Genomic DNA, 17,353 nt, shown 5'->3' on the forward strand with positions numbered 1-17,353 from the left:
TTCTACGGGACTGATGACCACAGCTGTTAAGTCCCATAGTGCTCAGAGCCATTTGAACCATTTTTTTAAAACTTTTTTCCCACAAGAATCAGTACTGTTCTGCGTACTTCAGCGGAGGATTGCTTCTCCATTTACCGCACCATTACTCTTCCACACTATGATTCACCTGTTAATCGTACCGCAGGAGAATTGTGTCTGAAAGAAACTCGGAACATGTACTCGTACTCTCTTCTGACGGTGCGCCTCTCCTCATACCCAATGGTCTTAGTGGGTGCGATATGGGTAACTTACTTTCTGAAGCCCCTACGCATTATTTTTAATGTAGCAGTTCGCGCCTAAACACATTGCTGGTCATCAAAAATCACAAAATCAGGGAACATACTTCATAATTTTACTTATTGAGAAAGTACAGTGTAGTGACTAGAATACGTAATTATCTTCGTAAGTGATTTGGGGGTACACAAAGTGCGACAACTATTACAAAGAGATGCTACTTCTTGCAGCAACAATGCCTCTAACCTGGCTGACTATCGAGTCGAACTGAGCTTGGATGATGCCATGCTGTTTCATCTCTGTGCCTGAGTTTATCATTCACAACGGCTGGCGAGTGGTGGCGTTCTAGTCTCTTGGCAAACTTTACCAAGTGCTTTCAATAGATGAGAGAGAACTTGCTGATTAAGGCAGCAGTCGAACGCATTCTACGTCGCAGTGGGACAGAACACCATGAGTTAGCCTAGTGTTATTTGAAAAACGATGACGCAGTAATCTCTAAGATACGTTGCAGCCACGGACCTTAGCACCAGAAACGAAACGGCTGTTGTCAAAATCAATGGCCATGCGAATCAGAGGCTATCAGGATGTATGCCCAATGGCACCCCATACTATCAAGCCAGGCTTAACATAGCCTGTACTCCTCAGAGCCTATGCCCGTGGATACGTCTATTGTGACGTCTCAGAACCGAGACTCATTTCAAAGGCGGCGCGCTGCCAGTCCTGTGTCCAGTATTGTCGATGGGCGCAAAAGTGTCCGCAGCCACGTGAAGGGAAGCTGCAACAGTGGTCACCGAGCTGCGAGTGTTCCTGCAGACAAGACCATTTCCTGACTCAGGCTATTTTACGTTGCTATTGGATCCTTGACAGCCGAACAAACAAGTCTGTTCTCTCAGGCGCTAGTCACGTGCGGCTACTGAGATCGTGCATGTCGTTCAGTATGGCCTACCTGAACCTGTCATTTCCAATTTCGTGAGATCTCGAACAACGTAAGCAGGGATATGGGGAAACGATTAAACACAGTCTCGACAGACCACAATCCTGCTATCGAATTTCGACACTTGCTGGTCGACGTTCCTTTTGTTTTGATTCATCGGTCGTGTTACTGGTTTGGTGTGGCACGGAACGCATTTCTCTTCTGCGCTAACCTCTTCATCTCACAGTAGCTCCTGACCCTATTTCCTCAATTATTTGCTGGAGTGTTCAGGTCTCTCTCTTCGCCTAAAATTTCTACCTTCTGAAGTTCCCTCTAATACTATGGAGGTTATTCCCTGAGACCTTACCACATATCCTACCGTCCAGTCCCTAGTTATTGTCAGTGTTTTCCATATGTTCCTTCTTTGGCCGGTTCAGCGGAAATCATTCGCACTCATTTACGAGTGCACCTGATTTTCAACACTGTTGCATTCCTCTATAGTACCACAAATCATACATTTCGATTGTCTTCTGTTCCGCACAATGCTGTGCTCCAGATGTACGTTCTCAGAAATTTCTCCCTCAAATTAAGGCTAATTTTTGATAGCAGTAGACTTTTCTTCGCCAGGAATGGCCTCTTTGTCTGTGCTAGGCTGCTTTTCACGTCTTCCTTCCTTCTCCGTCAGGGGTTATTTTATTTCCAAGTACCAGATTTCCTCATCTTCGTCTACTTCATTATCCCTAGTTCTAATGTTAAGTTTCTCGCTGTTCTCGTTTCTGCTACTTGTAATTACTTTCATCTTTCTTCTATTTACTCACAATCCATATTCTGCACTCATTGGACTGGTCATTCCGTCAAACAAATCCTGTAATTCTACTTCACGTTCATTGAGGATAGCAATATCATCAACGAATCTTGTCACTGATATTCTTTCACCCTGAATTTTAATCCTACTCTTGAACCTTACTTCTAGTTTTGTCGGTGTTTCTTCGGTGCATATTTGAGTAGTAGGGGCGAAAGACTGCATACCTATCGTCCACCCTTTTTAATGCGAGCATTCAGTTCTTTGTTTTCTAATCTTATTGCCCCCTCTTGGTTATGGTACATATTGCATATTACCCATCCTTCCTTGCAGCTTACTTCTACTTATTTCAGAATTTCAAACATCTTGCAGCATTTTATAACATCGAAGGCTTTTTCACGGTCGACGAATGCTACGAGCGTGTCTAGATTTTTCTTCAGTCTTGCTTCCATTATCAACCGCAGTGTCAGAACTGCCTCTCAGGCGCTTTTGCCTTTTCTAAAGCCAAACTGATTGTCATCTAACTGACACTCAGTATCGTTTCCCATTCTTCTATATATTATGCTTGTGAGCAGCTTGGATGTATGAGCTGTTCAACTGATCGTGCGATAGTTTTTTTACACAAGATATAATACGATCTTCTCACTAACAGCGAACATTCAAGTGCAGTTTCTGAATGAGAAACTCACAGAGAAATCTGCTCTTCAGTACAGAATGGAGGTGCTTTTATTCCTACCTGTTGCCTATGGTCACGCAGAAATGCTTTCTCTTGGCTGTCGAAGTACGTAGTACAGTTAATACCAGTCTGAAGTTTGTTGCATTCCGCTCTCATGAGGTAATTTAAATTGGCAGCAGCATATTTTGGAACATTTTTTTAGAGGAGTGCAAGTTCTTACTTGAAGACATCCTCGTAGGGCAGTCCGTCTGAGAGGATGAGGACCCCTCCGTAATACATGCAGGCGGCGTAGGTGAAGGTGCCGATGCTGCGTGCCAGGCTGAAGACTGCGGCGCGCACGTGCGTGTTCCTCTTGGCCCGTCGAAGCGCGGGCTGCAGCTCCGCCAGGTACTTGCCGTGGAACAGCCGCTCGCGACCCAGGCCGGCCACCGTGCGGATGTTGCTCACGGCCTCCACCGCCAACTGCAAACAATCACCTCAGCTCCATACTTTGCTTACCTCGACTTGTGTTTTAGTTAACAATAAAATTAATGAGCCGATGGATAATTACGCCACGAATAGCCCCTTGTCTTCCTTAGTGGCCAGTTTGTTTATGGAGGACTTCGAGTTGGAATATAGTCGTTTGTTATTGGCAGTACAATGGAGATAAGGCACCTTCATTACGTTTGCTGACTTATTAAGCGTTCGATAATGTAAATGGGGAGAAGATCTTCGAAATTCTCAAAAATAAAAAAGAAAGTAGAAGCCTTACAGAAAGACGGGCAATATACATTATGTAGGAGAACCATGAAGGAACAGTAACAATTGAAGAAAAAATCTTCTCGGTTTTCGAAGAAAATTCTCCAACTTTCGATGGCCATCCCCGCCATCGTTGTCAGGAGTAAAACTACTGACTGCCGGAGTCTTTTTTTTTTTTTTTTTTTTGCTTTGTTGAAATTTCATTCCCCAGCCCCATATGGGGCGGGAGGGGGGGGGGGGGGAGGGCGCTGGCAGCATAATCCGCCGTTCTTCAGTCGAGTGATACAGTTAATAAAAAGATGAAGACAAGACATATAAAAGGCGATAAAGGGGGACATAAGAACATAATAAGGAGAGAGAGTAGGGGTTAAAATATGCACTTACACTGAGATGTTGATGTGGGACACTTAAAAAAGTCCACATAAAGACAAAAAACACAATTGAAGATTAGTGGAGCATGTAAAATACACTGAAGTCACACGCACAAATTAAAAGTTGGCAACAGTATTAAAAAACTCCTGAACGAAGACACGTTAAAACCACTACATGAGACAGAGCACACATGACGAAGAACAAAACGGCCAGGAGAGACCTACCGAGGGACGGGAGGCCTGAGTGGAGGGAAAAAGAGGGGAGAGGAAGGGTCAGAGGTGAAGGGAGCTGGAGGGGTGGAATGAAAAGATAGGGGGATTGGGGGGCGCAGCAAGGGGCAGGAGACGAGTGGGGTGGGAGATGGATTGGGAAGGCAAGTTGGAGGGAGTGCAGAGACACAAACGGGTGCACTGGAAAGGGAGTGCAGTGGAGAGGAGGGAGGAAAAAACTGTTCAGAAGAAGGGAAGAAGAGGGGTGAGAATGCCCTGAGGAGTAGGAGGGGGGAAGGTGGGGTTAGAGTTGGTAGAAGGGGTAGAAATCAGGGCAAAGCTCGTCATCCAGGAGGGGTAGGTGCTGGAAGTTGTGTTGGGAAAGGAGGTGGAGGGTGTGGAGATGGAGAGAGGGCGGGACAGAGTGGCAAAGGTGCGGCAACAGGCTGGGGGTAGAGAGGATAGGTGACACTGGGAGGGGGGTGTCGAGACTGTGGATGATGTACAGGTTGCAGATGTGTTCGAGGAAAAGGAGAAGATGTGTGAAGGGGATGAGGTTATAGGGGATCCACATGGGGGATGCGAGGTGGATATGGAAGGCAAGGTAGAGTGCATGGTGTCCAAGGATTTGGAGAGCTCTATAGAATCTGAGAGGGACAGAAATCCAGGTGATGCTGTCGTCCAGTCAGACGGGAGATTCAGGAGGCAGAGTCGATTGGGGATTTGTGTTGGATCATAAGGAGATGGTGAGTCCAGATGAGGTGAAGGTCAGGGGTGAGGCTAAGGTATTTCAGCACAGGAGTGAGATGGATAAGATGACTATAAATGGTGGGGTAAAAATCGTGGAGCCAGAAGGAGTGGGTGGTATGACCTTTGATGATTGCCTGGGTCTTGGAAGGGTTGATGACAAGGAGCCACTGGTTGCATCAAGATATGAAGAGGTCTCAGAGGAGGGTTTGTTGGGTTTGGGGAACAGCAGGATGTGGGAAGTCTTCCACAGGTTTGGGTAAAAGCCGGTGGAGAGGAGGATGTTATACAGGGTCACAAGGACAGCCAGGAAGGATGGGAGGGATTCGTTGAGGTGGTGGTAGGTGACACCATCTTGACCAGGGCAGTGTTGCATTTGGAGTGGTGAATGACTTTGATGTCATGTGCAGTAAGGGGAGTGTTTATGTCTGAGGAGGTAACTGATTCAAGTACCTGAAACTGGGGGCGAGGGGTGGGACAGAGGTATCACTGCATTCAACGACTGTGGGGAAAAGGGAGTAATCAAAATGGAGATCGTCAGGAATGGAGAAGACGTCAGAGAGGTGGGAAATAAAATGGTTTTCCTTACTGGGGCTGTCTAGGAAGGGGCAGTTGTTGTGGAGAAGGGGGTAATGTGGGGCAGGATGGCTCCAGTAAGGCAGTGGAAGGCAGACCAGTACTTGGAGGAGTTGACAGGGAGGACAGAGTTGAGGCATGTACATGTCTGGGGCCAATCCTGGCTTTTCTTTGCTGTTAGGAGGTTTCGGATATGTCGTTATAATTTCCAGTGGCGGAGGAGTATATCCCAGTCATGGGTGCAGAGGAAGGAGTGGTAGAGCTTGTAGGATTCATGGAGAAGAAAGATGGCCTGTGGAGGAAGAGTAGGGCAGTGAGAGTGGATAAGTTTGGTAGGAACATAGGTCTCCATGGCGTCAGTGATGGTCTTCTGGAAGAAGAATGATGCATGGGTGATGTCAGTGATATGGTGAAGGGTAAGGGGTGGCTTCCGACATGTGAGGTAATCGATTGCCAGTAGGCGTCCCTGTCAGTGCATTGGTAGTCGTCATGGACGAACTTTGGTGGGGCAGCAGGGTCGGTAGGGGGGCAGGAGGGGGGGGGGGGAGTGATGAGCTGAGGAGATAGTGAGACGGACTGGGAGGTGGTCACTACCAATAGTGTTGGGGACATCTGTGGCGATACGACCAAGGAGGTTTGGGGATGTGAGGACGACATCCAGGGCAGAATTACTTTTGGGATGGGTGTGCTGTGGCAAGGGAGTAAGGTCACCAAGGAGGGTGGCGAGGAACTGATGCCACCGCCGAAGGGTGGCAGGGACACGGCTGTGGATGTTGAGGTCTGTGGCAATCACATAGGTGGAGAAGGTGCAGTCAGCATGCAAGATGAAGTCGTAGGGGAGAGGAGCTGTGGGACGGACATAGACAGAGGCACAGGTGACAGTGAGGGGGGTAAAGATGCTGAGGATAAGGTGTTCAGTTGGGTCATTGAGCAGGGGTTGTGGCTGGGCAGGGATGTGCTTGAGGTTGTCAAAGCGAGCCCACCTCGTGCGAGGGAAGGGGGTTGTCGGTACAGTGAAGGAGATAGGGAGAGATCCGGAGGCTGGCACTGTTTTCTGCTTATATAGGTACGATTGCAGCCTCTGGCACCAATCAGAGGACCGAAACGAGGCGTGCGCTGAAGGTGAGTTGGGCTGCTCGTAGCAGCTCGGATCTGCCACGAAACCGAGTGACCTCAGGTGGAGCGAGAGGCAGCCCCAGTTTTGAAACTGCCGCTCCCGCCACCCTACAAGCGTCAAGCATCCGTCTTCGCTTCCTTTCGACATCCAAAGCCCACCCCAACGCCCTACTAACTGTGTATTCTTGGCCTCCATTAAAATTGTTGCTGTTTATTCTCCTCTCAGCTGCCTCCTCTGTAGCGGAATCACAGTATTTTGATGCATGAGCCAAGACTCTCATGTTTTCAAACTGAATTTTGAGTTCGTTTGCTAGACAGTGCTAAGCTATGGCCCACTGGTCAAGCTCACTTTTTTTAATACGGCACTTTCGATCGTTACAACGCTCTGCAACTGTGCGAATTGTTTGACCTACATAGATGCTGCCGCATTCGCAAGGGACACCATACACACTGGGCACAAGAAGAGCTATTTCGTCTTTAACAAGGAGCAATATATCTCGTATCTCGGGGGCAGGCTGGAACACTGGTCTCAGTCCATGTCTCTGTACCACATGTCAAGACTAGCTGCTCATTGCCCACAGTAGGGCACCAAAGTCGTCGGCTTGGCTTCTTCTGCCGATTCACAAGGCGTCCTCCTTCGTTGACACCGCAGAGCGTTTACAGTGCCTCCCTGTCTCTGAACACGTGTCTCAAGTGCTGCAAATCAGACTGTAGGTGGTCGTATTCAGAAATAATTTTTGCTCTGCGGATTAAAATTCGGGGTGAAAGAAGATCAATAATAAGATTCGCTGATGAAATTGCTATCCTTTATGAAAGCGCATACTGCATCGAATGAACAGTCCAATGATCATAGAATATGGTTTGAGAGTAAACCGAAGAAAGACAAAAGCAATGACGACTGGAAAAAAATAAGATTACCAATAAATTTAACATGTAAATTTGTGTCCACGGAGTAGAGGAAGTGAAGAAGCTCTGCTATATTGGAAGCAAAATGACGGGCGAAGCACGGACATAAAAAGGAGACTAGCACAGGCAACGAAGACATTCCTGGCCAAAAGAAGTCTACCAGTATAAAACACTGGATTTAATTTGAGAAGAAATTTATGAGAATGTACGTTGGAGACAGCACTGTATGCTACTAAATCATGGACTATGGGAAAACAGGAAAAGAAGAGATTCGAAGCGTTTGAGATGTGGTGCTACAGAAGTGTGTTGAAAATAAGGTTGACTGAAAGGATAAGAAATGAGGTGGTTTTCCGCAGAATCGGAGAGAAAAGAAACGTGTGGAAAACACCTATGAGAAGGAGGGATAAGATTGCAGGACGTCAAGCAATAAGTTCCATAGGACTAGAGCCAATTTGAGTCACTTTTGAGATTTCATAGACCACAAGTATCCTGTATCAAATTCTTCGTCCCGAGTTCCTCTACATCCCTGTGCTGCATTGTAAACAGTTATTGTTTAGACTACCAGTATATATATTATTGGGTTGCGCACAAATACTTAGCGATTCCTTTAAGTCTAATAAACACATCAGAGACTTTAATCATCAATAATATATTCGCCTTCACCATTTACAACAATCTGCCGACGCTGGGGTAATTTTTCGATTCCGCGACTCTAAAAGTCACGTGGTTTTTAGGCGGTGAACTCGTCAAGCCATGTTTGGAGCTCATTGTCATCCGTAAAGCAAGTTCCTTGAAGGTTGTTCCATAGAGAGCGGACAAGATGAAAATCCGAGGGCGCAAAATCAGGTGATTGAGGTAGGTGAGGGACGATTTCCCAGCCCAACTCCTTCATAATGTTTTTTGGCAGTCTAGCACAATGCGGGAGGATGTTATCGTTGAGTAACATCTTTTGTGGATGCGGAAAGATGCTGCTTTGTTTGGATTCAATCAGTCCTTTTCCTTATGTTAGCATAAAGACCCCATTTCTCGTCACCAGTAACGATACAGTATACGAATGGTCGGTGTTGTTCGCGAGCCAATTGACGATAAGCAAGCAAAGTTGCACATGTAATTTTTGTGATTTTGGCTTATAGCATGCCGTACCCCTACACCAGATTTTGGGACCTTCTCCACTGCAAGAAAATGTCGTACGATAGTGGCATGATCACAGTTCATCTCATTTGGCAGTTCTCTAGTACACTAACATGGATCATTGTGGGTTAATGCATTTAAACGATCTTCATCAAACACCGAAGCTCTTGCTGAGCTTGGTGAGTCACCAGCGTCAAAATGGTCCTCCTTAAAACATGAAAACTATTTTCATACCGTGCTCTGTCTAATGTAATTATCGCCATACATGGCGCAAGTGTTTCTGTCTGTGTCCACTGCTGTTACCCACCTTTTGAACTCAAACACAAGAACACTTCAGAGCTGTTCCGATTTCTTCGCTTGGTACTCCACTTTCTGGCGTCCACAGCTCCACCCACTATTTCGACATGACAAAATTACAATAAGTAAACTCACATACAAACAGTGTAAGACAAATAAAAATAAAAATCGATGCATAAATATATAGCAACTGGAATACCATGCGTATGTAAGAGGAGCGTTCTTCCATATAATCTCCTGTTCAGTGGGACGCCCATACGCCACCTTACTTGCAGGGTCTGTAAGCGCGCATGGTGCTACTCAACGTGTCGACGTCGTGCTGCTTCAGTAACCTCGGTGTCGTCCACGTAATGCTTTCCGCGGAGTGGATCCTTCATTGGACCAAAGAGGTGGAAGTCGGAAGGTTCAAGATCCGGGCTGTAGGGTGGATAAGGAAGAACAGCACAATTTTTTTGTGAGCTCCTCTCGGATGCCTGTGAGGCCTTGCGCTGTCATGGATAAAGAGAAGTTCATTTGCATTCTTGTGGCTAACACGCTGAAATCGTTTCTTCAGTTTCCTGAGGGTAGCACAACACCCTTAAAAGTTGATCGTTGCACCGTGAGGGTGGACGTCAAACAGAATAACCCCTTCAGAGTCCCAAAATACCATCGTCATGACTTTACTGGCTGAGGATGTGGCTTTGAACTTTTTCGTCGGAGGAAAGGTGATCTGACGCCACTACATGGATTGTAGTTTTAGTTTGCGGTTCGAAAGGATAAACCCACGTTTCTTTGGCTGTAACGATTTTAGACAAAAAATTGTAACGATCATCCTCGTAACGCGCAACCAGTCCCGCACGGATGGTCCTTCGTTGCTGTTTATAGTATTCTGTTAGGCAGCGAGGAACCCGACGAGCACACATCTTTTAGTGCCCCAAATCGTGGATGAGTGTGACAGCAATATCAACAGAGACGTTCACTGGGCAGCGAGGTATTAGACTGTGATTCGTCGAATGAGAATGCTCGCACATTCCAACATTGCAGGAACCACAGCTGTATGCGGCTGGCCCTGTCGCGGGAAATCGGACAGATTTGTGAGACATTCTTGCGAAGACAGAAGCCTTGTCCAACAACTCACCGTGCTTTTGTTTACTTCCAGGTCTCCGTAGACATTCTGCAAGCGTCTATGAATATCTGCAATGCTCTAGTTTTCCACCAAAAGAAGCTCAATGACAGGTCTCTGCTTGGAACGCGCCTACGTTAAAGAAGCCATTTTGAAGGCTTCGTAAGGCGCCGCCACCTATCGGAACTTCATGAAACCGTGTGTTGAAAGGTGGATATAAGATGAATATCAACAAAAGCAAAACGAGGATAATGGAATGTAGTCGAACTAAATTGGGTGATGCTGCGGGAATTAGATTACGAAATGAGACGCTTAAAGTAGTAAAGGAGTTTTGCTATTTGGGGAGCAAAATAACTGATGATGATCGAAGTAGAGAGGATATAAAATGTAGACTGGCAATGGCAAGGAAAGCGTTTCTGAAGAAGAGAAATTTGTTGACATCGAGTATAGATTTAAGTGTCAGGAAGCCTATTCTGAAAGTATTTGTATGGAGTGTAGCCATGTATGGAAGTGAAGCGTGGACGATAAATAGAGAATAGAAGCTTTCGAAATGTGGTGCTGCAGAAGAATGCTGAAGATTAGATGGGTAGATCACATAACTAATGAGGAGGTATTGAATAGAATTGGGGAAAAGAGGAGTTTGTGGCACAACTTGACTAGAAGAAGGGATCGGTTGGTAGGGAATATTCTGAGGCATCAAGGGATCACCAATTTAGTATTGGAGGGCAGCGTGGAGGGTAAAAATCGTAGAGGGAGACCAAGAGATGAATACACTAAACAGATTCAGGAGGATGTAGGTTGCAGTAGGTACTGGGAGATGAAGAACCTTGCACAGGATAGAGTAGCATGGAGAGCTGCATCAAACCAGTCTTCGGACTGAAGACCACAACAAACAACATGAAACTATAGGGGCTGAAGAGGGAAATTTCACGATGTACCACAAAAAATTCTGCATTTTTTCAACCGACACTGGCCGAGAAAAAAAGTGCTGAATTACTTATTGAACGCCCCTCGGTACTTGACAATGCTAATCATCCGAATATTGAGGTATGTACTACAGTAGACAACAATGTACTTTATATGAAAGTGGGTGCCCCTAACGGTACATACCTTGGTGGCCTTCTCCATAGCCTTCTGCTTGCTGCTGGCCTCGTTACGCACGAGGCGATCGTCGAAGTACTGAGCCAGCAGCATGATGGGCATGAAAGCAATGGCCACCAGCCCCAGCCTCCACTCGTAGACGAGGCCCAGCGTCACCGACACGACGAGCGTGCCGAGGGCCTGCACTACGGAGCCGATGCGCTGTCCGGTCGCCTGCAAACCGTCACAGATCAGGAGACACGGAACTGCTGGTGTTTATTCGCACATCAGAAACTATAACGGACCCGTCAATGAACGTAGAATTAACATGAAGAGATCTCAGGAAAAAAGTGAAAATAATGCCATAACATGGAGAAGACTCAAAACTGGGTTGATTGATAAACGGACTGAAAAATGTCCCCAATCACAGCACAAAAGAGGCGAGTAGGTCCTGATCAGAGTTACGGTTGTAAAAGAAGGAATCTATCTTTCCGGCTTGTCTGGTAGCTTTAGACTTTAGTTCACCTTGACATATTCGTGCTTTTAATCCACCGCCCAGAAATTCTATTCCCCCCAGAAAACTTTTTTATCTATTACATGTATGCTCTTCAGCCATATGAAAGTGTTTTGTTTACTATGTTTACTATGGATGGCAAACCTTGGATTTTGGGCACGGGATTAGGGACTGTATCCTATAAATTGCAAGATGCAGGTGTGCCAACATCTTGCAGCTAAGAGAGCTCACTGTGCTAGGGAAGGAGAGTTGTAAAAAAGCGCGAATATGTCAAGATGTTTCGAGTTAAATCTCTTTGAAGTTATCAGAGAAGTCAAAAAGCTAGTTCCCTTCTTTTACATACCTAAATCTCCCCATGACATACTCGCCTTTTTTGTGCTATGATAGGAGTAGTTTTCACACCGATTCCCAACTTTCACTCTACCATAATTCTGAGAGTGGCTTGACAACCGATGTACATTTTTATTGAGTCGGGTGACGACTGATCTAGTATAGGTTTTTTAATTCTCTTTCGAACCATATTGCTTATATCGTGACAACAGATAAAACTTTTACAAAACTTTTGTCTACAATCTTACAAAATTTGAACCGATTCGCAGAAGTTTGAAACATAGAAGTGGCGCGCCTAAAAAGCTAACGAAAAGCGTGTTTCTTGCACGTAATGTCGGTCGAAGCTAGGTTTTTGAAATAGAGTTTCCAACTTTGTCGCAAGAATGCATTTTTTATTTGTCTGATTCAAATTGTTCAAATGGCTCTGAGCACTATGAGACTTAATATCTGAAGTCATCAGTCCCCTAGAACTTAGAACTACTTAAACCTAATTTACCTAAGGTCATCACACACATCCATGCCCGAGCCAGGATTCGAACCTGCGACCGTAGCGGTCGCGCGGTTCCAGAATGAAGCGCCTAGAACCGCTCGGCCACACCGGACGGCTGTCTGATTCACTTTAAACCGTTTCCTTTCATTCAGTTCACATAAGAACATATTTAACTCGCATTTAAGCCATCGTATCGCGAGAATGGATAAAATTGTTGGATACAAAAGTTCATTTTGACTTTATCCATTTATCTACCTTCGTGTAAAGTTTGATCGATTCGTAGAAGTTTAAAGTATAGATATGGCGCGCTTCAAAAGCCTCCCTTGGAAACGTGCTTTTTGCGCGTCAACTCCAAACGGAGCAAGATGTTTCAAACGGTTAAAACTTGAATTAAACCAAGGTCATACACATCGGTGGACTAAATCTGAACCATTAGTGTGGCTCCAGTCCGTAGTTATTTGAGGGTGACTGTTTTTGCATGGAAAATCCGAATGGTGCACACAGAAATGGTGCCATTAGATCACTATTAATTTCAGACGAACTAAAATCTTTTGCAAAAGGAATTAATCGATTCGCACAATTTGCTTGGGTGCCAACTCCGGTTCGCCGTTCAAACCTCTCTTAATGTACTGTAATACAGCTACAGGAAGACATATGTGCGAAGGACTACACAAATGGTTGCCGATGCGGGCTAAACTAAATACTTTTTAACTTTCCCTTACATTTGGAAAGAACTGAAGACTCTCCGGCACGTTTCCCATGTGTCCCACTCCGTTTGCCACGTATTCACTCGCCAACTTTTAAGATCGCGCAAATCGAGGATGTCTTCCTCTGTAAGTGTACTTATTTGTTCCCGAAGCCCATCTTCACGTATTATGTTGCAGCAAGGTACCTATTAGTGATGTCGATTGGAAAGACGCCTAAGACTACACAGAGAGCTTCCAGAGATGTTCTAAAGGCGCCTGATAATCGTAGGAGCAGACCTCTCTGCCTGTACCCCTCAGCAATTACGTTGGTCGCACGACGGAGTTTATGTGCCCATGTGCTTGCCGCAAAGCATGTTATGGATTCAGATATTACACAGTCATATAGTCTCACGCATGTTAACGGTAGTGTTTATTCTTGCCAGCTAGTCAAATGAAAACCTTAAAAGTGAAATAATTAAAAATATACATTTCGTGCCATTCTTCCGTAAGTTGGCAGTACTGTTACCAAGGATGTAAGGAATTCCCTACAGATGGCAGCATATCACAGACAAGCGAAACGCGGCTCTAATACCAGTTCGAAATGGCTGCCTCGCTTGCGACATGGAGCAAGTAAGAACAGCATACTGTCATATGTTTTCTGAGCAGTGAAGGTACGAAACCAACTGAAATTTATCGACGAATCAAAGTCCAGTATAGTCTCGCATGTCTGACATTGCAGCAAGTGTATAAGTGGAGTAGAAAGTTAAGAAATAGCTTGCTTCCGTGACAGAAGTTCATCACCCTAGCCAGGCACACCACATCGTGACACCAGAATCTACTGCAGTAGTTGAAGCCACTGCAGTGGAAAATCGCCTTGTGACGGTGGATGAAATAGCCGCAAATCTGAAAGGCATGGCTCAGCACATCAAATCATTAATGAAATGCTTAAGTTTCGCAGAGAGTCTTCAAGATGGGTACCGCAGCAACTCGCACCAGAACTGAAGAGTTGACGTCAGCATAGAACCTTTGCGGCCCTTTGAAGCAGATGGTGATAGCTTCTTCGCAAGAACTGTTATAGGAGACTAAATCTGGGTTCACTATGATCAATGCGAAACAAAGAGAGCAAGCAAGGAATGGTGCCATACGTCACCACCAAAACCCAAGAAGTTCTGGAAGCAGCCACAAGCAGGGATGGTTTTGCTGACTCCCTTTTGGGATGAACGAGGCGTTGTTTTGGAACACTACACGAGATAGGGGAAATACCAACACCAGTGCTTCAAATTTCAATATGTTAAAAAATCAGCTTCCGCCTGCAGTAAGACGAAAGCGATGTGGACTTCTGACTACAGGTGTCAGTTTACGACATGACAATGCTTGGCGTCATACTGCCCATGCAACACTTTTAACCATCGGTGACTGGCACTTCGATACTCTGCCATAGTCACCATACTCACCAGACCTCGAACCAAGTGATTACCGTATGTCTGGACCATTGAAAGAGGCGACTCGAATTTTCGTGCCAATGAAGAGGTGGAGCAGGGGGTGCACAAGCACATGCGCAAGAAACAAAAGATTTTTTTCTTTTTTCAGAGGAATTCGTGTACGCATTGGAGGAAGAGTGTTGAACGACGGGGAGATAATATTGAAAAATGATACACTTATATTCCACTTCTGTTCAATAAAAACGTTTAAAATAACTTTGGGTTTTCATTTGACTCCCCCTCGTAAGTGGCCCTTGAAAGAGAGTCCCTCGTCAGTCGTAATTTTCAAGTGTCTTGTTGACCTTTTTCTCACTATGTTTGTGTTTCCAAGTTTCGCCGGTGGGTCTCTAATAAGTCTTTCTTTATGTAGCATGTAAAGTGATCTGCTTGAGGCAATCGTTAGTTTATTTTGTGTACACCAGTTGTTCGTGTGTTGTAGTATATCCCTAGCTTTCTCCTGAAGTTATGTTCGGAAGTTTGTTGACACTACCACCTGCAGGTCGACGGCATATGCCATGATTTGGTGCAGTCAAGGCTCTGCACGAGATCAAATAGGGGTTCCATTGCCAGACGGGCCCACTGATGGATCACTGTGGGGTTTTGAAAAATTTCTGGTTGCCTTTCGCACATCGTGTACCTTGTCCGTACACTAACCCCGTAGGCTGTGGTACAGGGTGGCCGGTACATAGTACACTGAAATGTAGTACGAGTACAATATCGTGTCATAGACAATGTCGGTCTCACAGTCCGGCAGTGAGCTTCGGGAACAGTACGCGTATTGCCCATTTATGTCCCGCTAGTTCCACATGGAGGAGGTTTGCCGTTGCCCTCGAACTATTCTTTATTTTTGGTCTTCAGTTTTTCATTTGTTTGATCAGGCACCGCGTAATTTCCTACCCTATCTCAGTCTCGTTATCAGATTAGTATTTGCGTCAATCGTGCTCAGTTATTTTTCTGTATATCTAAGTTCAAAACCTAAAAACCTGAAGATAGCTGTCAAGAATCTCAACACCGACCTTGTGCACTATCAAATTGGGGGCACGATATAGCGTTAAAGCGCAACCCATAAAACAATCCAAGCGGTACTGGTTGATCATTCTGAGCTGAGTAGTCTGAAATATCGGGAATCTCTACCAACTTGAACCCTAAGTGGGCCAAATACCAACTTCTCTTCTTCAGCAAAGAGTTTAGGAGTAGTAATAGAAGAAAATTTAAATTGGGCCCTGCACGTAACTTTAATGTGGAAGAAGGCATCAGCATATCTCCATGCCCTAAGGAAATATGGAAAGCCCTTCCCTCCGGACCGGAAAAAGAAACTTGAACCAACATTTATACCTCCAAATTATTGATTACAGAGATGTCGTCATCTTTCTCAGGAAAGTTAACACGCCTGGAACTGTTTATGAATGCCTGTGTTCTTTATATCTGTGCATTGTATGCACTACTAGTTTGGATGCAGTCAGACAAGCGCAGAGATATCCACACCATATGTCTTCTCTACCGTCTTATCGACGAACTCTTCTCGACCTTAACAATCTTGTCAGAACAACACGGCAAAAACGCCCGTTTCCATCAGAGCAAAATTAAATCTGTCTCATTCCAACGTTCAGCCAAGTTCTCGAAGTTTTCTTAGTGGCAGGAACCCGACTCTGGAACAACATCCTACGTAACACTAGAGAACTAAATAATGTCTCCATCTTAAGAAGACAGATAACGACATATCTACTACAGCAACAATAAGGTTAGAATTATTCCTACAGGCATTTGTTGCCATTGCACATACTTGTTTCCCATCTAACCTTCCTCATTTCCCTGTATTCTTAACCAATGCAGTCTTCTTAAATTTCCTTTTCCCAGAACTCGCTATATCAGAAAACATCTGTTTTGTAGATCTATAAATTCTTCTTATATTTGCCACTAGCATTATTGTTATTAATGTCATGATGATTGCCTTTATTTTTATTAGAATTATCACTATTAGTGGCAGCAGCTGCAATCGTACAGGTAATGCCAGTACTAACTTTAATAGTTTATAGTTATTATTATTATTATTATTATTCACACTGCCACTTTACACACTCAAATCATTTTAATACTAGTTGTCATATTGAAACTGTTGTTCCTTAAGGAAACTATGATGCAACAGATACTTCTTGTGTGAAACCCTGGTCCGATGTCAGAGAGGACCTGATGGTCCTGAACAGACCTGGTTAAACAAATAAAAAAATAAAAATATATTCCAATCTCCATGTTGAATAACAATTTTCATGAAAGTTATTGCCTGTTATCTTCACATAGACATCTAGTTAATGTTTTCTACACAGGGCAAGCGGTTAGTACGGATATACTGGGCAGTTGTGCACACTCAAAAAATTCAGAGTGAGTAAAATTCCCCCACCGGATTTGATGGGATACACACTGAGGTGACAAAAGTCTCGGATAGCGGTAGGGACATATACAGAACAGTGTATTGGCGGAGCTGCCATTTGTATTCAAGTGATTCCTGTGAAAAGGTTTCCAATCGTACTTAGTTATTTTGTCTATATATCAAGTGCAAAACCTATAGCTTAAATCTGAAGAATGTTTTCCGGTAGGAATTAACAGACTTCGAACGCGGAATGGTAGTTAGATATCGACGCATGGCACACTCCATGTCGGAAATCGTTGGGGAATTCAGCATTCCGAGATCAACAGCGTCAATAGTGTGCCAAGAATACCAAATTTGAGGCATTGCGTCTCACCACTGACAACGCACTCACTTAATGACCGAGAGCAGCGGCTTTCGCAAAGAGTTGTCGTTGCTAACAGACAAGCAACACTGCGTCAAATAACGGCAGAAATCAGTGTGGGACGTACGACGGGAGTATCCGTTAGGACTGTGCAGCGAAATGTGGCGTGAATGGGCTGTGGCAGC

General features: G+C 44.9%; 1 protein-coding gene across 3 annotated transcripts in view; it reads right to left on the reverse strand.

The window, feature by feature from the left end:
• LOC124605616 (ATP-dependent translocase ABCB1-like) overlaps positions 1–17,353 on the reverse strand; it is a 242,334-nt gene that overhangs the window by 19,804 nt on the left and 205,177 nt on the right. For all 3 annotated transcript variants that reach the window (XM_047137424.1, XM_047137423.1, XM_047137425.1), the window contains 2 exons: positions 10,969–11,172; positions 2,885–3,126 (listed from right to left, as the gene is read on the reverse strand). In XM_047137424.1, coding sequence (XP_046993380.1) covers positions 2,885–3,126; positions 10,969–11,172 — 446 coding nt within the window. The remainder of the gene's footprint in view (positions 1–2,884; positions 3,127–10,968; positions 11,173–17,353) is intronic.

The sequence above is a fragment of the Schistocerca americana genome, chromosome 3, assembly GCF_021461395.2.
Source record: "Schistocerca americana isolate TAMUIC-IGC-003095 chromosome 3, iqSchAmer2.1, whole genome shotgun sequence".
Lineage (NCBI taxonomy): Eukaryota > Metazoa > Arthropoda > Insecta > Orthoptera > Acrididae > Schistocerca > Schistocerca americana.